Source organism: Apodemus sylvaticus, chromosome 9, assembly GCF_947179515.1.
Source record: "Apodemus sylvaticus chromosome 9, mApoSyl1.1, whole genome shotgun sequence".
Taxonomy (NCBI): domain Eukaryota; kingdom Metazoa; phylum Chordata; class Mammalia; order Rodentia; family Muridae; genus Apodemus; species Apodemus sylvaticus.
Genome location: NC_067480.1, coordinates 73,273,563 through 73,300,500, shown reverse-complemented (window position 1 = coordinate 73,300,500; position 26,938 = coordinate 73,273,563). Strand labels below are relative to the sequence as shown.

At 42.3% G+C, this 26,938-nt stretch overlaps 1 protein-coding gene and 1 pseudogene across 2 annotated transcripts in view; one reads left to right on the top strand and one right to left on the bottom strand.

The window, feature by feature from the left end:
• The window catches only part of Adgre1 (adhesion G protein-coupled receptor E1), a 99,652-nt gene that overhangs the window by 7,788 nt on the left and 64,926 nt on the right, over positions 1 to 26,938 (bottom strand). For both annotated transcript variants that reach the window (XM_052192080.1, XM_052192079.1), the window contains exons 11-19: positions 24,838 to 24,921; positions 21,562 to 21,739; positions 17,730 to 17,849; positions 12,982 to 13,166; positions 11,941 to 12,111; positions 9,141 to 9,335; positions 7,118 to 7,353; positions 3,246 to 3,312; positions 160 to 251 (exon numbers count right to left, since the gene is read on the bottom strand). In XM_052192080.1, coding sequence (XP_052048040.1) covers positions 160 to 251; positions 3,246 to 3,312; positions 7,118 to 7,353; positions 9,141 to 9,335; positions 11,941 to 12,111; positions 12,982 to 13,166; positions 17,730 to 17,849; positions 21,562 to 21,739; positions 24,838 to 24,921 — 1,328 coding nt within the window. The remainder of the gene's footprint in view (positions 1 to 159; positions 252 to 3,245; positions 3,313 to 7,117; positions 7,354 to 9,140; positions 9,336 to 11,940; positions 12,112 to 12,981; positions 13,167 to 17,729; positions 17,850 to 21,561; positions 21,740 to 24,837; positions 24,922 to 26,938) is intronic.
• On the top strand, positions 13,390 to 14,068 carry LOC127692738 (U1 small nuclear ribonucleoprotein C-like; annotated as a pseudogene).

Here is a 26,938-nt window from a genome sequence, read left to right as displayed (position 1 = left end):
CAGGAGAGGAGAGACCAACACCCAAAGTTTCCTCTGACTCCTATATGTGTGTGATGGCATGCAAGCACCTGCACGTGAATGTGATATATGGAGAAAGCTGAGGGTGGCAAGGCTTTGACAGAAGGAGGGGAGTGAGTGAAGGTAAGAAACAGGCTGTACCTCGTGTCCTTGAGTTTAGAGACTTCTGAGCTGACACTGCAGAGCTTCTGCCTCAGCACCCACAGTGTCCAGGCAAGGAGGACAGAGTTGATCTGCAAGGATAAGCAGAGGGTTGTAGAAAAGCTACATAGACTGACCATGCCTAGTTCATGTACACAGTAAAATACAGCCTCTAGTAACCTGTCCTGGATGGAGGATGCCCGGTTGTAATCCTGGATTTGTCAGGCCTGAATAGCCTGGACTTGATACATAGGCAATAGCTACCAAGCTGATGCATCTTCTCTCAATTCAGGATGGACAGGAGAAAGCTAGCATCACCACTGATGGCCCCCATAAGACACCCCACTTGTAGTTAGCCAACCTGTTATTTCATGACACAGAATGCCACAGAATTCAAAGCCCATTTCTTAAGCATTGAAACTCCCTGCCTGCTTCCGAGTCAACAGTGTGAGTGATGATAATGCATACCTCTGAGATATGTATCTCCCTTGCAATAAATTGTTCTTTGTTGTTCCCATGTACATATTTTTATTTCCACCAGCTGTTTCCCATTATATCAATTAGAACCGACACCAATGTTGATGTCATAGACTGTGACACAGAACAAATGATTCCTTCTCTTCAAAGGTGTTCCCTCAGCCTTCTCAAAGTGGTGTGATGGTTGGTATTGTCAACACCTAGGAAGAAAGCCTCCAGGAACACCAGTAAGGGACTGTCTAATTTAAGATGAGTCTATGAGGATGCATGTGGGGAATTATCTTGAGTAGTAGGAAGACACAGCCATTGTGGGTGGTACCATACCCTAAGCAGAGTCTTTTGAGAGTGGAGAGAGTGAACTGAGCACAGTGCATAAATTCATTGCTCGTTGTTCTTGACTGTAAATGTAATGGGATGGACTGCTTTGGCTTCTTTTAGTCATGATTTCTCACAGTGATTGGACATATCTTGGAACTATGAGCCACATAAACTTTCTCCCTTAAGTTGCTTTGGTTAGGATACTGGGGGGTTGGTTAGAATATAATTACACTCATTTCTCCTTCCTTGTCCTTCTTCCAAACCCTCCAATATACCCCTTCTTACTTTCTTTGAAATCCATGGCCTCTTTTCCCATTGTTATTATATACAAATATATTCCTAGTGCAACCGGCTTAGTCTGCAAAATATTACTTGCATGTATGTTTTCAGGAATGACCATTTAGTACCGGATATCCAATTGATATGATCTTTCTTGGGAATACAATTCCTATACTTAAGGCTTGGGGATAATTATGAAAGAGGGAACAAAAATATTCTAGGAGCTGGACTATCAGGGTTTTTGCTATGAGATTATATTTCCTAAGAATATCAGGAGTTATACCCTGGAAGTCTCAACATGACTGAAGAAACAGGCTGGACAAAAACAATAGGATGGACATGCTGAAGTGGACAAAGGAAAGACCATGAGACTTCAACTCTACACAAAGAGTAACAAACAACTCAGGAGTGCAATGAATGGTAAAAATCAGCAGTGCCACTGAGAAGAAAACTAAGACAATAGGATTCACTCAAATCCTGAACCTAGGTTTTCCATGTTGGTAATATTGACATCTAGGGTAAAATCACCCTTAATGTGGGGTGTACAATACTCCCTTCTGGTAGTTTGCTGAACAACTTCTTGGACACTGTGCATTAGACGCCAGTGTTATCATCCTTCCTTGTGAGAACAGAAAAAAATACTTTCACATCAGTTCCCCGAGAGGCAAAATTGCCTGAGTGGAAAGCCTATGGTATGAGGGGATTATTTTTCCTGACAACTAAAATTTTCAGGAGGAAAAATAGTGTTGAAAATTTGGAAGTAAGTGAAATAAGCATTTCCACTTCCTCCATGCAATCTCCTAGTGTCCCTGTTAGGGACTGCCTGTGTGCTTACTTGTCTAGCTATATCAAAGGATTTTCTTCTCCCTCATAATTCCAGCCCTGTCATGGAGGGTGCTATTAGAAAACAGAGACTGTGATTAAGTTAATTAGCACAATGCCTGGCATTGACTGTTTTTCAATACATATTAGGTTTGAGAAAAGATGGGGATAAAAATAATAATGAAATGTATATGTCTTTAAAAATTTTAAAGTATTTTTATATTTTACATATCTTTCCTTTGTGATGGGATTTAATTCCAATCAGGAACTAGATGGTTACTTCCAAAAATATTCATGCTACTATTGCACCAGGAGGCATATCTTGCCTACCAGGTTGGTATTTTATTAAATTTATATAAGATCAGGAGAGGTTAGATTGTTCATTGCTGTTCTTTCCTGCCCAGCACAAAGCCTTCCAGAACTATGAGAATTATCCAGCATGGAGGAAGCTGAAATGCTTATTTCATTTACTTCTAATAGACCAAATTAACCTCAGACTGACAGAATCTCTATACTTGTACATACTAAATGTAGTTAATTTTTTTAACTTTCTCTTCCATTCAAAATCTAGACCTGGAAGAAATGGACGTAATTGGCTTTTCTACTCACACCTGAGTTCCTGAAATAATGGCTATGAGATTTATTGTATGTGAACAAATGCCTAGGCTACAAGCTTTGGCTGGTTCCTGCTAGCTTGTAACTCGGTTATCTCGTTTAAACTAGTCTAAGTTCTGCCACATGGTTGGTAACCTTTCCTCAATTTCATGTGTCTTTCTCCTCAGAGTTCAGGGAAAATCTCTCCCCATGCCTGCCCCTATCCAAGAGTTCCTATCTCCCTACCATACTCCCACCTATTATATTCTGCCTCAGCAATAAGCTATCACCTTTTTATTGACAGGTGATGCTTCCATACAGTACACAAGAGATTCTTTCTACAGACAGATTTATTTCCCATTAAATTCAAAGCATGAATAAGAAAAGTTGTTGTCCCTTATATACATTTTGCACTTTAGCATCAATAAAAATTGACAGAGAAATCACATCCCAATTCAATTACATCCTAACTCAGAAACCTCAAGAACCAAGAAACATAAGAGTTTTGAGATTAGCAAGCTTCACAGTGTGATTACACTTTCTAACTTTACCAAGCAGAGGTCACCAAAATGTTCTTGAAGAAATGTTTCCCCTACCATGATAATCATGCAGACTGGTCCCAGGAAACTCCAGATAAACCCCGTCTCTGTATTCAGCCAGCAGCTATAAAGGAAAATACAGGAGGCAAGTGCATTTGTCTCAGTACATGGCCTTGCAATTGTGCATTCTCAATACTACAGAATGACATTCATTCAAAAATGCTGATTGTGGGTTGGGTAGGTAGGTACCAGTGTGATGTGAACCAAGATGGATGATAGACAAAGACTCATGAGACCAGGGTAATGATCACTTCATAACTTTCACAGAACTTTCTACCTCCATGTAATCCTCCACTAGTACACTGTGCCATTCAAACCTCAACTCCAACATTCCCTCCAGTAAGAACTCATTGTTTGTCATCCTTGAGTAAGGAAAATACTCGGGGTCTTACAATTACAATCTTTCTACTCTCTCATCCTCAGTATTCCCTGAGCCTTAGGTGAAGGAGTGTCTTGTAGCTCTATCAGTTGGGACAGGAGTTCACAACTCTGTAGTTTGATTACAGATGGTTTTTTTGGTGGTCTTTGATGCAAAGAAAAATTTCCTTGAGAAGTAAAGACTTCATTTGTTTTGATAATTAGGACAAATATTTAGAATATGATTAGAATATATGCTAATTTAGTAAAGTTTGGGTTATCACCCCTCCTCCAAGATCTATGACTTCACTAGCCCTGTAGTTGGTTAGGTTTCTAGTACTAGGAATGAATAATCTTTTGTTGAGCGGGTCTTTTTTTTTTTTTTAACTTTTTATTCTTTGTGAATTTCAGATCATGTACCCCAACCACCCTCATCTTTCCATCTTGCTATACTCATCCTCCACCCTTACAACTTCCCCCCCAAAAAAACAAACAAGGAAAAGTAAATAAATAAATAAATAAATAGCAGCAAGGGTGTGAGCGGGTTAGTGAGCAGGGGGAGTGGGAATGGGATGGGAGTTTTGGAGGGGAAATGAGGAAAGGGTATAACATTTGAAATGTAAATAAAGAAATTATCAAATAAAAAAATTCAAGGATATCCTGAGTTTTGCAGGAAAATGGATGGAACTAGAAAGTATCATCCTGAGTGAGGTAACTCAAACCCAAAAGAACATGCAAGGTATATACTCACTAATAAGTGGATATTAGCCAAAAAAAAAGTACAGAATACCCAAGATACAGTGCACAGAACTCAAAAAGGTCAACAAGCTGAAGTGATCAAGTGAGGATGCCTCAGTCCCACTTGGGAGGGAGAAGAAAGCAACCATAAGAGGGGAAGGAGGGAGGGACCTGGGAAGGAAAGGGGTCGGGGTTTGGGGAGAAGGGGACATAATGTGGCATTGGGTGGGGGAAAAGAGCTAAAGCCCTGAGGGCCAGCAGAAAGAATGGAAACAGGCAACCTTGGGAGGTAGGAGGTTGGGGGCACCCTTTAGAATGTACCAGAGACCTGGGAGGTAAGAAATACTCAGGACTCAAAGGGAGGGACCTTAGATGAAATGCCCTACAATGGGGAGAGGGAACTTGTAGAGCCCACCTCCAGCAGAAAGACAGGGCATCAAGTGAGGTATGGGGTTGCTATCCCACAGTCAAAACTCTGACCCATAATTGTTCCTGACTGAAAGAACTGCAGAGACAGAAATGGAGAGAACCCTGAGGAAAAGAAGGTCCAGTGACAGGCCCAAAATGAGATCCAGCTCAAGGGGAGTCCCCAAGGACTGACACTATTCCTGAGGCTATGGACCACTCAAAAAAAAAAAAGAAACCTATCATGACTGCCCTCTGAAAGACCCAACAAGCTGATGAAAGAGTCAGATGCTGATATTTGCACCCAACCAATGGACAGAAGCTGCTGACCCCTGTGGTTGAATTAGGGAAAAACTGCAAGAAGATGAGGAGCAGGGCAACCCTGTAGGAGGACCAGCAGTCTCAATTAACACGGATCCCTGAGATCTCAGACACTGGATCACCATCCAGGCAGCATACATACACCAGCTGACATGAGGCCTCCAACACGTATAAAGCAGAGGAATGCTGGATCTGGTTTCAGTAAGAGAAGATGCACCTAACCCCTCAAGAACTGGAGGGCCCAGGGATTTCAGAGGTCTGGTGAGGTGAGGTTGGGGACACCCTCATGGAGACAGGGCTGCAGGGAGGAGGTATGGGACATGGAATAGTTCAAGAGTGGACCAAGAGGGGAATAAAATCCAGAGTGCAAGAACAAGGAAAAGTAAATAAATAAAAAGCAAAATAAAAAGAAACCATATATACGAGTACCATTATACAGACTGAGCAGGTTTATTTATGCATTTAGGAAAACAGTCAAATTAGCCCAACTAGATACTCTCCTCCTGGACTAGTAAACTCAGACAGTTGTATGTTCTCTATGTAGTAAAAATTTGGTGTTCCTGATAACAATATAACTATAGAGACCTGCTTCTTCCCAAGGCAGAAAAAAATGAGCATTGCTTGAGTATTGTAAAATACTGTTAAACTAGTATTTCATGTTAATGATAAACTCCAATTTCAAGGACGCATTTTCATAGTTTTCTTTAAGTAAGATAATAATATTGGAATCCAGGGCAAGTTGACTAATTGACAGCTATTACATCGTCCTTGCACCCAGTTGGGAAGGACTACCAGCCAAGCACCTGCCCTCATGCTAGCTCAGCTGGCTACCATGAGTACATCACAAGTCCCCACTTCTCCCTGAAGATTTATAGACAGCTAAAGTTGCTAGGAAAGAAAATGAGAGAGAGAGAGAGAGAGAGAGAGAGAGAGAGAGAGAGAGAGAGAGAGAGATTTTCTTCACTTACCCACACTCCTGTAAATAAACTCTCACCCATATTCTTTAAGTAACCACAGTTAAATTCACTAGATAACCACTAAAACTGAAGGAAAGTAGAAGCGCTCATTGGGAAGATGAAGATCAGCAGGCTCAGTTGCCCATTGTCTAAATTAAGTTAATAGATGTGTATAGAACCATCCCATAGGTAGGGGGTTCCTAAACTGTGTAAGAGTGGAAAATGGGGCTGACTGTATTTCTCTCTTCTTTTAACTGTGGATGCCATATGACTGGACATTTGAAGTTTCTGTCTTGACTCCCCACAATGACAGCTCTAGCTTAGAACTGCAAACTAAAATAGAACCCCTTCTCTCCGGCCTTGCCTTTTGTCAAAGCAGTTTATCTATCAGAACAACAGATATGAAACTAGAATGCTCCCAATCTGATTACTTTGAGACATAAATCGCTGAATTCTACAGTCTGGAGCTGTAGAAGCCTAGCTCTTGCAGTTGAAAGCTACAGGCATCTGTATTGGCCTTGAATACTCAAAGTCCTATGATTTCAACACCAGAAATGTCTTCTTGCCTATATACATGATCAATCAGGATTGAGTCACTTGGTGACATCAGTGTTGGAATCACTGCTCATAGTGGCTACATCAGTATTCGGTGGTTTGAATGATGTGATAGTGCTTGTTAACTCAATACGTACTAATGTCTCCTGGGAAGGAAATACACCAAATTGACCTGTGGGCATATCTTTGGGTTGTTTCTTTAAATGCTCGTTGATTCAGGAGGTCCTAGACTACTGTGGGCAACACCATTCCTAGGCAGGTAGCCCTGGCCTTACAATAAAGCTAAATGAATATGACCATAAGTAGGCCAGAGAGTATCCTTTCTCCATGGTTCCTCACTCCCAGGTTCCTGCTTGAATCCCTTCCCTGACTCCTCTGCCATGATGTACTATATACCTTCAACATGTATTTAAAATAAAACCATAGTCCCTTATTTTATTATTATTAACTATTTTGTCATGGCATCAATCAAGTAGCTAGTACAGTTATCATGAAGCTTAGTAACAAGGTCTTTATAAAGAAGAAAATGACACTCACCGATTATGCATCCCATAGCCCCGTGGCTGTAGAGCAGCAGAGATCATGACCACCAGGACTGGGAGCCCATAGCCAAAGGCACAGAGGTGTAGCATCTTGATGTTTCGAGAGCTGAAATAATTCACCACCTTCAGGTTTCTCACCATCAAGAAGAGCATCACTGCCTCCACCAGCATCCAGAAGAAGCAGGCAAGGAAAAGATAGTGCAGAAATCCTGCAATGATGGCGCAAACAGTCTGCGGGGAAGAAGTCTGCATGTCAGGAACCCCCTTTCAGGCAAAAGGTTGAAGTACAAAAGAAAGAGAGAAATGGCCTCTACTGGGGTTCCTCAAACAATACAGTCTGTTTTCCACTAAGCATAATGTAGTCACCCCTTCACCATCTAGGAGGAGTAAATATCTTGGCCAGGTAGCCAGGACAACTAAACAGAGAAAGGTCTGTGGTCACAGTAATGGATCTCATCAAGGAAGGAAGAGAATGGCTACCTGGGACTCCAAGTGTACTTCCTCCAGGTTTCCCATAGCTGAGAGTAACCCTAGAAAGTGTTAGGGAATATAAGCAATGGAAACTTAAGGGGGAAAGGGTTTCCATGATACATTTTCCAAGAGAACACCATCCACAATGCAGTGTGACTCTGCAGTGATGCAACTACATGGGAGTCACCCAGACTCTTGTAAGTGACCATGTGGTCTATAAGTAAGTCCACTATCACATTCAGCCACCAACTAGACTTGTATGAAATCTTTTCAGTCTGTCATCAGTCAGTAAAGTATTTGCCTACTCCATGCCCATAAGTAAGATAATCCATCCCCAGCGTCCTTGTAAAAGCCAGCCAAGAAAATGTGCACACGTAGGCCTGACAGTATAGAGGAGGGATGGAGACACCTGGGGATCACTACCGAGGCAGCCTAGACTAGTTGGTGAGTTACAGACCAGTGAGAGATTCTGCCTTGTGTCATTGCCCTAACACAAGTTCAGGGCAATGAGAGGCTCAACTGATCAATGAACTTGCTGCCAAGCTTGATCGCATGAAAGGAGAGAACTGATCCCCTGTTAGTTGTGTCATACGCATTCCCTGACAGGTTCATTTATCCATATATATGTTTTAAAGCAGGGGTGGTAGGATACCTCTATTTCTAAAGCACTTGTAACAGAAATGTAAGGACTGGATTTCTCCAAAAATTTTGGATTCCCAGAACCCACATACGTGCTAAGTGGGCACAGTAGCTCACCTGTGCCTGGAAGGAAGCCTGCTAGTGAGACTAACGGTAACTGGTTTGACTGAGAGACCTCACCTCAAAGAGAAATGTGGGAGAGTGATTGAGGATAATTCTTTACCCTGGGCCTCCATATGCACACCACACATTTGTGCTCCAACAGATACACACACACACACACACACACACACACACACACACACACACACACACGTGTATATCACATACTCAAGAATAACAAGAAAATAAAACAATGGAAGGGACTAAAATATTTCATAAAATTTTTAGGAATTGATTTTAGACTGACACCTGTCACAATAGATCAATTCAGTGAGACCTTGACTGTGCTGGTTAGTTTCTTGTCACTCTGACACAAACTAAAGTCATCTGTGGAGAGGAAACCTTGACTGAGGAATTGCCCTGATAAGATTAACCTGTAGGTAAGAGTGTGGAGCACAGACATGGGAGAGCCCAGCTCATCATGAGCAACACCATCCATGGGCTGATAGTCCTACACTGTACAAGGAAGCAGGTCAAGAGGAGAAGGCCAGCAAGCAGCATTCCTCCGAGGTCCCTACTTTAGTTCTTGCCTTGGTGGGCTGTGATATGAAAGTGTAGGTCAAAAGAATCCCTTTCTTGCCCAAGTTGAATTATTCATAGTGTTTATCACAGCAATAGAGAGAAAACTAGGACTCTGTCAGGGGACACTATGAAAAGGTCCTGGGAGGAGGAACTAGCTAGTGACGAGCAAAGGGACATGGGCAGATGGTGCAGTTGGATAGGGGCACAGCCCAAGGATCACAAACCTGGTTGTCAGTCTTGTCTACAGCTGTGAGGAAGAGAATCTTGGCCAAGAAGAGACACACACAAAGGTGCAGGTGCATATAGGTGTTGTGGTTCTGAACAGCACGACACAACAGGAAGGTGGCCATGGCCAAGGCGAGACATACCAGGGAGATGACTGTACCCACATGGCTGATGATATGCAAGGAGAAATCCATCTACCAGGAAGGAGAACAATTGTTGGCCTCACAATAGAAATAAAATCCCCCCTCAACACCAGAAAATCAAGACAACACCTTACTCAGACCTCCTGAAAGTCTCAGGGCTTCTATCCCTTGGCCTCAGAATGATCTGAATGTTATCCATGACACTCTGAGCAATCTGATTGCAACTCTGAGTACTCACACACAACCCCAGGGTTTTCTTGGCCCTCCATACTAGAGAGGACATCTACAAACTACTGTTCCCAGAACCCCTTGTCAGAGTGTGTACTATACCCTCTTGGGTGTAGTATAGATTCTTCATTGAATATAAATACAGACATCTGGGAAGGCAGAAAAAAAGGAAACTACCAGTCATCTGTAGGTCAGTTGATCTGTAGCTGAACTCTCCCCTGCCTAAGAATAGAACACAAATCGTGTTTTGGATTGAACTGTGAGGGAGGGATGACCCTGAAGCTCCTCCATTCTTTCTAAAGATTCTGTGAGTGCACAATTGCCTGCATTAAATCCCTCATTTCTCCAAACATCTGAAGTGGATTGTGCCTCTTCGATCCTTTGTTTGTGCCTTTGTTAGTGGGCTGAGCACTAACAACGTTGCTGATATGTGAGGCACTTCAAATTTAGATTGAAAGTAACAGTCCAATAGTTTGAAAATTCATGGTGCCTTCTCTGTGTTAAAGAAAATACCAGCCAGTGCATCACAGAGTCCTCTATACAACACTATCACAGACTATTTTTAAAAAACTGCCCACAATTTTGTCACCTCCCAGTCATAGGAATTATGGTGAGATATAAAAGCCTGTTTGCTAATCAGTAAAATAGGACTGTGCATATCTGTATGGGGGCACATATATATGTGCAGGTACACTTGTATACACATGCATGTGCAGGACAGAGGACAACTTCAGGTGCCACAATAAGGAATATTAACCAAGGGGTCTCTCATTGACCTGGAGCTCACCAGTGAGTTCCCAGATCCACTGCCTCCCCAGCTGAGGAGATTTCAAGCCTTTGTCACCAGCCATAGCTTTTTTACATGTGTGCTAGAGAACAAACTCTTGTGTCACATGGCAAGCGCTTTACAGAGTCAGGCATATCCCTAGCCCATGGCTGCTTTATATGGTCATTTATATAGGATTACAGTAAATGCATACAAGTATTTATAACTGTTCTGTGGTGTTAACTGTGTTATTGCTGCTTTGACATGAGAGAGTTGGGTACCACTCAGAGGGATAGAGTGACTTATCCAAGAAAAAGTGTCCCACACAGAATCTAAAAGAGAACATTCTCCCTGTTGTCCCACTGTGAGTTCTAAGCTACACATTCTTCTATAAGATGCTTGGTACTTCCATAGAATGGAAGTGCCCTTGTTCCTGATACATCAGCCAAGGAAAGTTTCCACACAAGTTGAAGAACATTTCTTTTAATAAGTCAATACATTCATGGACCCTGTTGTGGATATATCTCAATGGAGACCCTATACTACATCTTTGACCTAATGGCACAGGATTCTGGGAATTAACATTTGCAGATGTTCTTTCCAGTAATGGAGTGCAGAACATCCTTTGATGGTGGGGATGAGTAGTGAGTGATGTCAGTGTATTATCAATCTTCAATGGCATGTAGGAATGCCTACAACGCAATTTCTGGTTGATGTCTATAGTTTAGTAGAAAAAGAATGTTGGGGCCAGGCTATCTCAAAGTTCAGGTCCTACCTCAACTAGTCACTAACTACACTATGAGACATGCCACTGAGTATCAATCTTCTGTCCCATGAAATTTAAAATTGACCAATAAATAATTAGCTTCAAGCAAAAAGTCCTAGATCATTAAACTCCTCATTAGTAACTGCTCATTAAATGAGACCTGTGAAATACATTGGGTATGTTTGATTATAGTCTGTGACAGTTCATTTTGGAGGTCAACTTAGTTAAATCACAAGTCTACTAAGAGATAAGCTATTGTGTACACCCTTGAGAAATGTTATTGATCAGGTTATTTGAAGTGGGAAGACCCGGCCTAGACAAAAAAGGTGTAAGGGAAAAGTTTTGCTTTTTGCCTCATTGCTTTATGACAAGTTCATCTATTCTGATATTGTAGCTGCTACAATGCTCCTTGGCTGATATCAGAATCCAGATTCTTCAGGTTTCCAATGTGAACAGAAATCCACGGTGCTCCAGAAGTCCTCCAGACTGTTAGTGCCAGAGTGAGGCTGTTGAGATATCCAGCTCTTTATATTGATCATTTACTGGGTTCTCAGCCACTCTAATGTGACAGCAGCCATTGTTGGAATGCACACATATTATGCAAGCCAATCTAATAAAATCCCTCTAACAACTGTTCATTCTTTTGGTCCTGTTCCTCTTAGAAAGCCTAAATCATACAGGGTTATTATATCTGATTTTGTACTTCAGTGTCATAGCTTTCTAACCACATAATTAATTGTTTACTCATGGAGGAGTGGCACACATTCCTTTCCCTCTATGGTTACCTTCTGTAATATCCAAGACCCTGGGGAAGCACAAAAGATGTTCTGTCAAGCGCCTCCACTAGATTTCAGACAAGATAGTCAGAGAAACATGAATGAGCTACTAATACTCACTGTAAGCTCCCCAGAAGCCATGATGATGGCCAAGTTTGCCATCCGGTTACAGCTGCAGACTGTGTGTGTCTCAGATGTTTCCACAATCTCACAGCCTGAGGGTGTCCATCTCCCGTTCTCCACATCAGTGTTCCAGGAGACACAGATAGGCCTCTCAGACTTCTGCTTTGGCTGAAAGACAGAAACCTCAGTCTCCTGAGGAACTTCACAATGGAATGGATTCAGTGTGACCAGACTTGAGATCCATCTGGACTAGAAACTCAGGAAATGGAAAAACTGACTGTAGTTCAGTCTGTAGTGGTGCTTGATCTGGTGTTAGACTACTGTTATTGCTTCAAGAAAACTTCCTTCAGAGCTAGGAAGATAGCTCACATACAAAATTCCTTGTTGTATGTGTATGGGGAACTATTTACCCAGCACACACATTTAAGTCCTAGCTTTTGAAAGCAGAAAGAAGAGTTTATATGACTTGCTGGCCAGACAACCTGCTGAATCAACAACCTCTTGGTTTTGTGACAGAGCTGGTCTTAAAAACTAAGGAGGCAATAGACGGCTCAGTTAGTCGCACTTGCTACTCTTCTGGAAAAGCTGAGTTTGGTTCCCAGTGTCCATATTAGTTGGCTCACAACCATTTGTAACTCTTCGAATCTGATGCTTCTGGACTCCATGGCACATTTGCTTACATGCACATACTCATAGGCACACATAAACATAATTATAAATAATAAAAATAAATCTTTAAAAATATGAGAATAAAAAAACCTAGAATTGATCTTTAGCTACAATGTACACACTAGCAGAAATGCATACACACAAGCATGAACACTTGTTGCATTATAGGTTATAGTGTGTCACTACAGAGGAAATTTAGAAAAGGGCATAGAGCATCTCTCTAGTAAAGGAAAAATGGGAATGCATTTCTTGTACCCAAATCTGTGATCATTTGGAAACAGAGCAACCAAATGCTCCTCAAATAGGTAAGAGCATCTTTGGTAGCAAGTCTCCCCCATAGTCAGAGGTCTCAGAAGACACCACACAAACCTGAGTGTGCTGGAGAGTATAGACAATGTGCTTGGAGAAGTTATCCTTCTTCTCCCCAGTCATAGTGCCACCAACAACATGGGAATTCATCCTCAGCTTCCAAAAGGCCCGACCATCTTCAAAGAAGCGTTCATTTAAAACCGATTCCATGTGTGCAAAGGAGACAAAAGCCACTCCTAGGGTCTCTGCATGTCCCCAAAATAAAAACAAAGAAGGTAAGAATTATTTTGTTCCATAGGTATTAGATGTGGCACATGTGCACACAGAAAATATGGATACACACAGCATCATGTGCACACACATGCAACACATGTGAGATGTAAATACACAGACTCTCCCCAGTTTACTCTTAGGACTTAAATAACCAAGAATTTCCAGATTAGCTGGAAGACTAGGGAAAGAAGAGACATGGGAAAGGAAAGAAACCCCACCCAAACTCCTGGCTGCTGTTCCTACTCTCTGAGAGTCAAGAAACCTCAACAGGTCTGATACACCAAACACTAGTTCCTGACAGTAGGGACCGGGGTAGCCAATGGCCTGTGGAGCAACATAGCTAAGTTTTATTGTAACTACTGTGATATGTACTTTACCCACGATTCTTCATCTGTGAGGAAGACACACTGCAGTGGTCCAAAACATGGAGAGAATGTGAGACACTATTACCAGAAATGGATGGAAGAGTAGGCCCAGAGCCTGCTTGACAAAACACTGGCTGCATTTCAACAAGGAAAGATCCCTTCAGCTCTGTCCTCCACCTGCAGGAACCATGAACTCCCCTCCACCCAGTCTCGCGGGTCCCCCTCAGCCTGGCATAATGCCTGCATTCCACATAGGAGGCCCTCCCGTGGTGCCAATGATGGACCCTCCTCCTCCTGGGATGAGACCGCCCATAGGAGGACACATGCCCCTGATGCCCGGGCCTCCAAGGATGAGACCCCCCCCCACCTACCCTATGATGGTGCCCACATGACCTGGCATGACTCAGCCCAATAGTAAAGAGCAGACAGGCTCTTTATTATTTTATATTTCTTGTTTTGTTTCACCAGGAGATCTTGGTGCTGAGCCTGAGGGTTTACTAGATTCATGACAAGGAAACTTCCCTTCCTAACAGAGAGAATACTTTTAGAGGGAGAACTGATACAAAAAGTGCAGTTTTTCATTTATATTGTGAAATGTGAAAATAAAATAGTCAGTTGTTTTAGTTTAAAATAATACACCAAACACCTGGAGATGGTTTCCAGGTGCCATCTCAAAGAGGGCACTAGAAATATCAACAGAGCTGTCCTGACTTAGGGGCAGAAAGTTCACCCTTTCCCTCATCTACACTCCTCACTCAGTCACTGATATAAACGCTGCAGTTTGTGGAACCACCATATGATTTAATGTACAACGGGGAGTCATTTCTGAGACATGGGGAAAGCAGACCATGTGATTTTCTTCTCAAGTTTTAAAGTGAGCTTAAGCTTTAGCTCTGCATTATCTGTAAATCTTCTGAAAGGGGTGGGAGTTTAATGTAGAGATGGCCTAGTATATGTGAGTATATATAGTCTATATGTGTTTGCTGCCTAGTGCCATACAAAATAAATTACACATAAATGACACCAATAAGCAATGTAACTTAGAAGCCACTGAAACACATAGACAGCCATTGTAAAGACACCTGGCACTGGAGAGATGTCTCATCAGAGGAAAGTGTTTGTCACCAACCCTGAAGACCTGAGTTCTATACAGTCCCCACACAATAAAGGGAACCAAACTCCTGAAGGTTGTCTTGTAACTGCCATTCATGTACCTTGGAACCTGTGTACATGCATGCTTATACATACACAAATAGAAAGATAATAGATGATAGATGATAGATAGATAGATAGATAGATAGATAGATAGATAGATAGATGGATAGATAGATAGATATAAATACACCTAAAAGTTCTCTCTCACACACATACACACAAACACACTTACAGTTGATCTACTGTTGTGTTAATAAATTCCCTAGTATTTAAAACTTTGTCAGAGCATGACTTCAAGCAGCTAGTCGCACCACATCGATAGTCAAGAGCAAAGAGAGAGTGTGACTCTTTGCCTCCTTGCTCTCTGCACTACTCAGCTTGCTTCCTCTGTTCACACCGTGCAGAGAACGATGCCACCCTCAATAGACCAGGTCTGCCCACATCAACTAATGTAAGACAGAAACCCACTGGCACATCCACAGGCCGTTCTCACCTAGTCAGTGCTTCACTAACACTCTTCCAGATGATTCTGGGTTGTGTCAAGTTTGTAGTTAAAACTAACCAGCACAGAGCTTACTCAGAAAAGCAAATAAAGGGAGGAGGAGAAAGGGAGAGGAAGAAAGTACAGGGTTGAAGGAGGGAGAGATTCTAACCAACAGAGTCCATCTTGTGCTGCCTGTACATAGAGCCATCTGCTGGAACCCGAACACTTTGCCCAGGACCACAACCATGAAGAAAACTGATTCTCCCTCCCCAGAATTCATCAGCTGTTGGGGGGACTCCCATCTATACTAGAATTTTTTACACAGAACACTAAAGCTTTAAATATAGTAAAGCTAGGCACAGTAGTATATATCTTTGATCCTAGCACACAGGAGGCAGAGGCAGAGGAGGTTCAAGACCAGCTTGGTAAATATGGGTAGTTCTAAAACAGCCAGGACTACATGAAGAAACTTGACTACAGCCTCAATAAAAAACACAAAATCCACTACTGCCAGGTCCACAAAGCACACTCTCTAGTGTGAAAAAAACAGCCTACAGCTGAACATAGGAAGGAAGATTCACAAAGGCTCACACAAACTGACATCAACCACACAGCTCAGAAAGAAAGCAAAAATACTATGGACAGATCCTGAAGCTGCACCCCATAGAGGCTATGACATCCCTAAGACAAGACAGTCCCACTAACCACTCTTCCTGTTACTATTTTAGATACATTTTTGTCTCTATTTTACTTCATTCCAGTATCTTTTAATGCTTTTGTTACAGTGTGAGTATGCATATGGACAGGCCATGGTGCATGTGTAAAGATCAGAGGACAACACATCGGAATCAGCTCTCTGCTTCCATCTTGTAGGTCCTGGGGAGTGAACTCAGGTCATCAGACTTGGAGACAGTTGCACATTTTCACTAAGCTCTGCATTAGTTTTCTCTTTTCTCTCTTCTCTAATTTTTACTCCTTAATTTATATGTGTGTGTTTTTAGAACGTGAGTGCTGTGTCTGTCCCATGATGTGAAAGTGTTTGAGGTGGGGAAGAGAAGCCAAAATTTCAGCCATGAGAGGCTCAACCAAGAGAAGAGAGCTGGGTCAGGAACTCCAGCTGCCAGTCTCAACATCCATAGTCAGTCCCTGCCCGATGTTGTGAGCATTCACTTTGGTGAAGTGATTTTTGGTGTTGCTATTTCTTCTTTTATTTGCAAGCCTCAACTAAGGGTACCCTACTCTTTTGGGACATTCTTGATACAGAAACTCAGTTGCTTGATTCATTAGGGTAGCCCCAGTTGATTTCTGCTGGGTGTTTTGAGCACCTGATCTGATGTTTGATGTCTGCCTGTCTATCTATCTTTCTATCTATCTGCTATTTGTTTTCTTTACCTTGATCCTAGATATGAAAATATAAGTCTAGTAACTCATGAAAATATAAGTCTAGTAACACATGAAAGATAAAAAAAACTCAAGGTACCATGGCCGATCCAAAAATCACCAACTCCACAATGATAGATACCAAAAAGGGTGAAATAGGTGAAATCCAAAACAAAGAATGTAAAAGAATGAGAACATCAGTGCTCAGTTCTAAATGGGACACTGATATCACCTTCAATCCGTCAAAGCTCAGGGATTAACCTGACTGAGGGGAGTAGAAGACTGTGGAATTCAGAAGTAATGAACACCCACAGAAAAGCAGCATATTTTGTTATACATGAACTCTCTCAGCAGCTATGACTGCATGCAAAAAAAACCAAGCTGGATTCAAATCCCAACACAGATGGAGAGAAGCTCATGAACTCTCACCCCTAGCTGAGACTTTGTTGACAATTAATGACTACTGGAGAGGTATTGTCTTCAGGGATGTGTACTCCCTGAGAAGATACCCATCTCCAGTAGATGGACCACACACTTGTACCCACAGGAAGCACAACGTGACCTCAGCCAGTTTAAAAAACACACAGTAGAGGTGGCAAACTAGTGAGAGGGAGGAAAAAAATGGAGAGCAACAAATTATGGGCATGTTTTACCAAAATGCATTTTATGTTTGCATAAAATTCTCAATGAATTAAATTAGTAAAATTAAATTAAAATAATATTTAACAAAATTCAAAGGGGACATGAATAAACTCAATGAATCTGAAGAAGATACAAATACCTAGATAAAATAAAAAAGACAAACTGGTCACAAAACACATGTTCACTAAAGAGATTAGAAATAGTGACAGCATCACACTAAAATTGCGAAAATGATAAATTCAATAAACCCAATTTTAGAACTCAGTGGAAAGCCTTACAATAGGATGGGCCAGGTGGATAGATCTTCAGAACTCAAGACAGTAACACATAGCTGGTAGCTACACCCCACTGGTTACAGACCATGCTCCAGTGTCTTTATCTTAATGTTTACTTTTAATATTCAACATCCCCATCATGAAGAACACTCTTTTTCATCAGTTCTCTACCACCCATAACTGCCTTGCAATGATCAGCAGCCAAGTGGGCTGACTGTCAAGGTGGCTCTGTACCTGTAGATACTGATTCCCTGATTATGAAACAGCCAATGCTGATCATGTCTCCTCTGGCTTTCAAGTTAATGGACACATTCTCCTTGATGCATTCTTCATTAATGACTTTGCTCTCCATGTCTGAAAGTAAAGGTGATTGTTTTGGTTAAGACACAAAGAAAGTATATGTATCTTGAATTTGGTTTCTGTTCAAGAAACCAAGAAGCAAAGTAACAAGGATGGCTCAAGGGCAAATGAAACTCACTGTGAAGTAAAAATAAAATAGATATTATGAGTGGACAGGAGAAGGGGAGGATGGAAGCAGGAGGGATGAGGTGGAGGGAGGGCGGAGCAGGGAGTACTAGGAGAGAAAATTGGAATAGGGTGATCATTTCTTGGATGAGCTAGAAACCTGGTGCAATGGAAACTCCCAGAAATCTATGACAGTAGAACTCTCAGCAATGGGAGATAGCCTGAATCAGCCATCTCCATGATGAACTGGTTCTCTGTCATTCCTTTGGTTTTCAAATATACACTTGCACATTTTCTTTTTAAAGATACGCTTTTTATTATTTAAAATTATGTGTTTCTGTGTGTCTCTGTGTGGGTATATACACATGAGTACGGGTGCCTGTGGAGGCCAGAAGAGGGCATTGGACCTCCTGGAGCTAAGGTGGTTGTGGGTGCTGACATGGGTGCTGGGAACTGAATTTGGGTCTCCTGAAAGAGCAGCAATTACTCTTAATCACTGAACTAGCCAGGTGTGTTTTATTTATTTTTTTTGTCTACATTTTGACCACAGTTTCCCCTTCCTCCTCTCCTCCCAGGGTCTATTTCACCTCCTTCTCTTTCCCATTCTCCACCCACTCCTATTTCCTTTCTCTTCAGACAAGGGGAGGCCTCCCATGGATACCAACCGTCCTTGCCATATCAAGTTGTAGTAAGACTAGGTACTGCCTCTCCTATTGAAGCTAGATGAAGTAACCCTGTAGGAGGAAGGGGTTCCAAAAGCAGACAACATAGTTCCAGACAGCTCTTGCTCCCACTATTTGGAGTCTCAAAAGAAGACCAACCTACACAACTGTAACATATGTGCAGAGGGTCAAGGTCAGTCACATGTAGGCTCCCTGGTTGGTGGCTCAGTGTCTGTGAGCCCCTTTGAGCCCATATTAGTTGATTTGTGGGTTTTATTGTGGTGTCCATGACTCTTCTAACTGCTACAATCCTTCCTTCTCTTCTTCTTCAGTATTCCCCAAGCTCTGCCACAAGTTTGACTGTGGGTCTTTGCACTTGTTTCCATCAGTTTCTGGGTGAAGCCTCCCTGATAATAATTGGGCTAGGTACCACTGTATGAGTACAGCAGAAGATCACATTTTTGCCAGTTGTGTTTGGTTCTCTACTAGGTTTCTGGGCTATCCAACATCTGGTTTCTTGCCCTACAGGCAGTGTCAGGAGTGGGCTCTCTCTCTTGGCATGGGTCCCAAGCTGGACCAGTCAATAGTTGATCACTCCTACAATTTCTGTGCTACTTTACCCTAGCATATCTTCTAGGTAGGACAATGTGTAGGCCAAAGATTTTGTGGCTGGGTTGATATCCCAGTCCCTCCAATAGGGGTCTTGCCTGGTTATAAGAGATGGTTCTAAGAGATGGCTGATTCAGGACAGGGAAATGGGAGGGGGTGATTGGGAAATGGGCGGAGGGAAGAAGGCTTATGAGACAGATGTGGAGGGGAGAACCAGGAAAGGGAAAAGCATTCGGAATATAAACAAAGAATATAGAAAATAAAAATTAAATTAAATTAAATTTAAAAAAAAAGAAAGAAATGTTCAACACTCATAGTCATCAGAGAAATCCAAATTCTTACACCCATAAGAATGTCTAAGATCAAAAACTCAAAGGTCAGCACATGCTGTTAATGTTGTGGAGCAAGGGGAATACTCTCCACTGCTGGTGGAAGTACAAACTTGTACAACCACTCTGGAAATCAATCTGGTGGTTTCTCAGAAGATTGGGAATACCTCAACTTCAAGATCCAGCTATACCACTTCTGGGCAAATACTCAAAAGATGTTTCACCATCCCACAAGGACACTTGCTGAACTATGCTCATAGGATTTATCATAATAACCAGAAACTGGATAAAAACCTAGATGTCTTTCAACTGAAGAACAGATCCAGAAAAATGTGGTATATCTACACAAGGGGATACTACTCAGCCATAAAAAACAAGGGCATCAAGAATTTTGCAGGCAAGCGGACGGAACTAGAAAATATCATCCTGAGTGAGGTAACCCACATGCAAAAGCTCTGCGTGCTATTTACTCCCTTCTAAGGGGACATTAGCCATAGAGTACAGAATCAGTGTGCTACCATCAACAGACCCATAGAAACCAAATAACAAGTAGGGCCCAAGGGAGGATGATTGAGTCTTTCTTAGAAAGGGGAACAACATAAATATCAGAAGTCAATAGAAACATGGAACTGGGAGGAAGAGGGGTGGGAAGGGGAGTGGGGTTGTAGGAGATCATATGTAAGGAGCTGAGGGAAGAGAGAAGGGAGATGACGTGGGGTGGGGTAATCTCTAGGATGTGCCAGAGATCTAGGATATGGAGAGGCCCCAGATGGTGATCTAGCTGAGACTCCTAGCAACAGAAAATATAGATCTTGAAACAGCCACTTCCTGTAGCCAGGCAAGACTACTAGTGGGGGGATAAGGACATCAAACCACCCACAAAACCTCCAACCTAAAACTTTTCCTCCCTACTAGATGTACAGGAACAAAGATAGGACAGAGATTGAGGGACTGGTCAACTAATAACTAGCCCAACTTGAGACCCATTCCATGGGAGATAGACCACCCCTGACACTATTAATGATATTCTACCATGCTTGTAGACAGGAACCTAGCATAACTGTCTCCTAAGAGGCTTCATCTAGAAGCATATGGAAACAAATGCAGAGACCTGCAGCCAAATGTAAGGCAGAGGTCAGGGAGTCTTGTGGAAAAGTGAAGGATAGGATTGATCTAGCTGGAGGTGTCAAGACACCATAAGAGTACCTACAGAGAAAACTAACCTGGGATTATGGGGGCTCTCAGAGACTGAATCATCACCCAAAGAGTATGCGGTCAGAACCTAGGCCCCCTATATATTTGGAGCAGATGTGCAGCTTGATCTTCACGTAGGTCCCCTAACAGCTGAAGCAGGGGCTGTCCCTGACTCTGTTGCCTACCATTGGATCCCCTTTCCATAGCTGTATGGCCTGACTGAGCCTCAGTGGAAAAGGATGTACTGCAGGGACTAGATGTCCCAGGGCTGGATTGTACCCAAGGGGAGCTCCACCTGCTCTAAGGAGAGGCGGGGAGAGTAATGGGGGAGGAGTTTGTAAGGATGGAACTGGGAGGAGAAGAGGGAGGAGGTGCAATTAGGATATAAAGTTAGTGAATAAATTAATTAATGGGAAAAATGATGTTCAGTCACTAAAGAAAAGAGAAAGAGAAAAATGTTCTATTATAATGACCTGGTATAGTCACAAAGCTTTTCCTAATGTCAAACCAAGAGGCACAATCCAATTATCACCTCAGACAGGAAAACTAGAAATATCTGAACAGGAAAATGATTACCATATCTTAAATCATATAATAGACAAACCACAAATGTTTGTTTGAATGAATTAATGACACACTCATTGTATCATGTCTGTTCTTAGCCAAGTGATTGATAAATTGTAAATGTCACTAATATTAGACCGTCTTTGCTGTGGATTAGAGGTTTTAAAGGTACGTGGACAGCTATGAGAACTCAAATACAAGTCATCCCTGAAAGTCAGCCTTTCCCTCAAGGGTATGCATTACCCAGGTACTCCGTCTGAATGGTCTGGCTGGCATTCCCAGAGGGCGTCAGAAGAGCAGCTAACATGGTGCTTTCCACAGTCTCCAGCAAGATGGTACCCAGAGTGGATGTCTCCTCCTTGCTGAGCTCGAACCATGTGGGTGCCTGCTCCAGCACAGCAGAGATGCTCGTGGCTGCACTCTGCAAGGAAAGAAGCATTTGCTAATGTCCTTTCTCACCCCTTCCACTCCTCTCCTCTCCTGTTCCTCCTCCTGCTCCCTCTTCTACTAACCCTCCCCTCCCCTTTCCCTGTTCCTCTTCCTCCTCAGGCTTCTCTCTGTGCCCTTCTCCCTTCTCCTGCTGCTCCTCCTCCTTCTCCCTCTCCTTTTGCTGTTCCTCCTCTCCCCTTCTCTCCCTGCTCCCCCTCCTCCCCAGGTTTCTTCTCTCCATGCCCTTCTCCCTTCTCCTCCTCCTCCTGCTTCCTCTCCTCCTGATGCTCCTCCTCTCCCCTTCCTCTCCCTGGTCCTCTTCCTCCCCATAATCCTTCTCTCCATGTTCCTCTCCTTTCTCCTGTTCCCCTTCTTCTCTCTCTCTCTCTCTTCTCTCTCTCTCTCTCTCTCTCTCTCTCTCTCTCTCTCTCTCTCTCTCTCTCTCTCTCATTAGCAAAATAATTTATGCTCTCTCTATCCCTGGAAGAAAAAAGGAGTTAAGAATGAAGCAAAAGAAGAAGCTACTGAGTGTGGTGATCCAGTTGGGAAATCACAGGACTCAGAAGACTGAGGCTGATGGGTCCTTGGCTACATAGCAGTTTATAGGCCAGCTGAAATGACAACAACAAGACACTCTCTCATGAACAAACAAACAAACAAAAAGACAAAATCAGCATCCTCTCAGCTCCCTTTCTACACTTAAGAGGCCCTGTTAGGAATGTTTAATCTCAGCTTTGCCTTTGCAGGACACAGTAAGCCAGTGCCTGAGCCAATCTGTGCTCCACATGCTCTTTCACCCAGAAACTGTTTTAGGGATTAATCTCTTCAGATATATCTAATTTTTTCAAAGAGCTCTCTTAGTGGTGATCATTTAAAATGCTTTCTGATATATTAACTTCTCAAGAAGCAGTTTAACGGTTTCAACATGGAACCCAGTCACATGAGAGCTGACAGATATGTTAGGGATATGTTCACAATGCTGTACAAAACAGCAAATGTGAAAAATCAACAAGGCACCTTCATGCAGCAAGGAAAGAACACACCAAACTAACATTCATATCCTATCTATTATGGCTTAGGAACAGCAGCAAGTTTGAAATGTACTTCAGAGACTCATATATGGCCAAAACTCACAGTAAGTGACTGACAAACACACAGCTCTAGACAGATTACATATGTTAGATTTCTACCCCAAGACCTATATTCAGATGAGGGGACAGAAAGCCCTGAAGAGCTGGGAGATGAGGGAGAAGATCATAAATGCTGCTATCCAAATACATCACCATGGCAACCATGAGCACAGCAGCCATGAATACCTGCACAAGACTAAGCTATCTCTTTCTACCATGGATCACAGAGCTCCCCACAAGGCTTTTCCTGTGACACTAGTGACTGCCAAGGGCTACCATAAAGTAGGTATCTTATTTATTGATGGTGGAGTTTGGGGGGATGGTTTGGGGCACTATGTGTACTCTGATGCTGATTTTTGTGCCCAGAGATCAGATTACAGTCCAGACAGTACATTGTCATGATTACTGAACCATCTCCTGAATCTTTGTTGTGTAAAGAATGCTTCCCAATTATCTCTGATTGGTTACTAAAGAGCTGATCTGCCTTTGACTGGGAAGAGAAGGCAGGACTTCCATTCCCAGGGTAGAGTCCCAAAGTGGGAGAGAAAGGAAGAGAAGAGGTGGTCATGAGGAAGAAGGTCTAGGAGGAGTCATGGTGAGCTGGTCACTAAGGGGTTCACCATGAGGAATACACATGAAGCAGAGCAAGCCAGGATGAGACTCAGACGACACATAACATGGGGCCTTGATGGGAAGTATATAATTTAGAGGAGATGAATATCTGCCCAATCATGGGCCTTGGAGCATGTTAGTGATCTTGATAGGTCTTTGTGTCAATTATTTGAAAGCCAGAATAGAAATAGATGAGGCTATTGTTCTTAACTTACAGTCTACAGTGGAGTTAATAGGGACCAAGAGGGCAGAAGTCATCCAAGGGGAAAGAAAGGGGATATCAGAGGGTAATGGGGAAAACAAACACAATACAGTAGACAGGCATGCAGACAGATATATGAAAGCATCAAAACTAATGAAAAAGTTTATTAAATGTGTTGTAAGTATGGGCTGAAATGGCTCAGAGGTCAAGAGCACACACGGATCTTACAGAGTATTCAGATTCAGTTCCAGTACCCACTTTAGGTAGCTCACAACTGCCTGGAACTCCAGCTCCGGTGAGATCTGATATACCTGGCTTCTGTGGAAACTCACCCATAAGATGTATAAAGTGGACAAAAAAATAAATCCTTGAAATCTAAGTATGGTGCTTAGATTTCTGGCATATAAGAATGAAGACTATATAGAATTAGAAATAGAGCATGTGCGTGCATGTGTGTCAGTGTGTGTGCAACCACACTGGCTACGTGCTCATGTAGAGGTCAAATGCAGAATGTGGCTGCTGCATTTCAGATGCCAGGTGCCATTCATCTACTTGAGATGGGGTCCTTCATTGGCCTAGAACTCACCAAATAGACTAAGCTAAATGGCCAGCGATCTCCAGTGGGATCTCTGCTTCCCAGTGCTGGGATTCCAAATGTATGAGCTATACCCAGCTTTTGTCTTTTTGTATGTGGAATCTGGGGATAGGACCTAGGTTTTCATGCTTACAAAGCAGCCCTTTATCCACTGAGCCACGACCTGAGTCAGTTATGCATAGTTTAATTATCATATGTAAGCATATACATACGTACCCCCTTATTTCGTATGGAGCCAATATCTATCACATTTCAGGCAATGTTTATTTCTGGTTTGAGATGAGAAAAATGAGTATTCACATTTTATTAAGTGACATCACCAAGATTTGAGCTGTGGGGCTGTAGATGTGGCTCCATGGCTAAGAGTTCTAGTACTCATGCATGAGGACTGAGATTCAAAATCCATTGCATACATCAAGTGGCTCACAAACAATGTTTCCAAGGGACCCAGTGCCCCATTTTAGCATCCACAGATAACTATATGAGAGAGAGAGAGAGAGAGAGAGAGAGAGAGGAAGAGATAGATACCAATGAAGAAGGTGAACCCCTACCTGTAAGGACACTGGAGCACTTTTGTTTTCACAGGTCCTATCCAGGATGGTGAAGGTGGTATTCACAAGTGTGCAGAAGGAAGCCTATGTTCCAAGAGAAAGAGCACGTGTGAGTACTGGCCAGTCTGTGATGAATTGCAAAGTTGAAAAATTGAGCAGTAAGGATCAACATATGAATACGTAAAATTCCTGAATCTCCGTTCTCAGGGAAATAAAGTCTTCACTTCAGAGAAGTTGGGTGGCAGATAATAGATGCACGCACTCTAGAGAATCCTGGAAGCCCCTGCCCAGCAGGGAGACTATAGTTCATAATTGCCTCATATATAGATCATGAACAACCAGGAGAGGTAAAGACTTCAGTTGTAAACAAAAGTCAAGAAAAAAGAAGTCCTAAGCTGACCTGATTTGACCAGAGCACACTGTATATCCATGCTGAGGCAGCCCCAATGTACTGTTGGCATGCAGAGTATTACATACTGTCCTGATTTCACTTCTGTTGCCTGGATAAAAATACCCTGACAAAAAGCAACTTAGGGAAGAAAGGGTTTGTTCCAGTTTGCTCTATGTCTCCACTGTTACACAGTTTAAAACCCTGTACCTGGGAAATGGTACTTAATTAAGATACCCTACACACAGAGACATATGCTTAAAGACCATCACAATGTAGACAATCCTTCAATGAAATTCTCTTCCCAGTGGATTATAAGTTGGTTCAAACTGGCAATTAAATTAATTGTCAAGGGCAGGCATGGTGGTGAACACCTCTTTCCTTAGCACTTGAGAGGCAGAGACAGGCATGTCTCTGTGAGTTTGAGGCCCTCATGGTGTGTATATCAAATTCCAGGCCAGCCAGGGCCATAGTATGATCTTGTTTCAAAAACAAATAAACAGACCAAAACAAAAAAATACCTAATTATCACACATGTTAATAAAACAAATATATGAATGAACAGCTAGATTTAAAAAAAAAAAAAAAAGACAAATGGCTAAGAGTTACAAGGAAAAAAAAAACATGTTCAATTATTGGCCATAAGTGAAATATTTCAAAAGTATAGTGAGATTCCATCTCATCCAAGTCAGTAGGATATCATCAAAAAAGACAATAGCAGCAATGAGTGGCATGAGGTTGAGAGGGAATGTATGGTAGGGGGGATAGAAGAAAAGGAGTAGGTAGATTTGATCAAAATGTGTGTATAATTTCAAAGTGATACAACAAAAATGACAACAAATGTGGTGAAGGTTTGTGGAAGGCAGCTTCTGTGAACTAATGGAAGGAGTACATAGGAATGACTGCTAGAGGACTCAGTTTTCAGGCCCCTCACAGGATGAAAGCCAGACCTGCCATGTGACCTAGCGTGAGGATAAGCTAAAGGAATTGTCTCAGCTCTAGGAAATGGCCAAAATACAAAGATTCGTACACAGAGACCTAATTGGTATTCTAGGGGCCTTGAGGAGGTATGGCAGTTCCTGTTCAATGGATGTGAAGGTTTCACTGGGATTGATGAAAATACAACAAGATACTAACGGCTTTTGCATGACAAATCCACTACAAACCACTGAACTGCTCACTTTTAGATGGTGATGTGATGGCTAATCTCAATTATCAACCTGATGAAATCTACACCCCTTGGGAGACACACTTTGGGTATACGTGTAGGGGATTGCTTTTTAAGAAACACTTAAACGATTTTGTGTGTGTGAGTATTTTGATTGCCTGTGTGTCTGTGGCTGTCTGACACCTATGGAGGATAGAAGAGGGTATAAAATCTCCTAAAACTGTAGTTTAAATGGTTGTAAACCATCTAGTGGGTGCTAAGAATTAAACCAGGGTCCTCTGGAAAATCATGCAGTGCTCTTAATCTTTGAGTGATTTCTCCAGTTCCCTGTGGGTAATATATTAATTAGGATAATTAGGGTAGGAAAACCTGTTCATAGCAAGTAGCACCATTCCCTTGCCTAGAATTCTGGAAAGAAAAATGTCTGTGTGTGTGTGTGTGTGTGTGTGTGTGTGTGTGTGAGAGAGAGAGAGAGAGAGAGAGAGAGAGAGAGAGAGAGAGAGAGAGAGAGAAAGCTAAGCACCAACATGCATTGTTCTCTGACT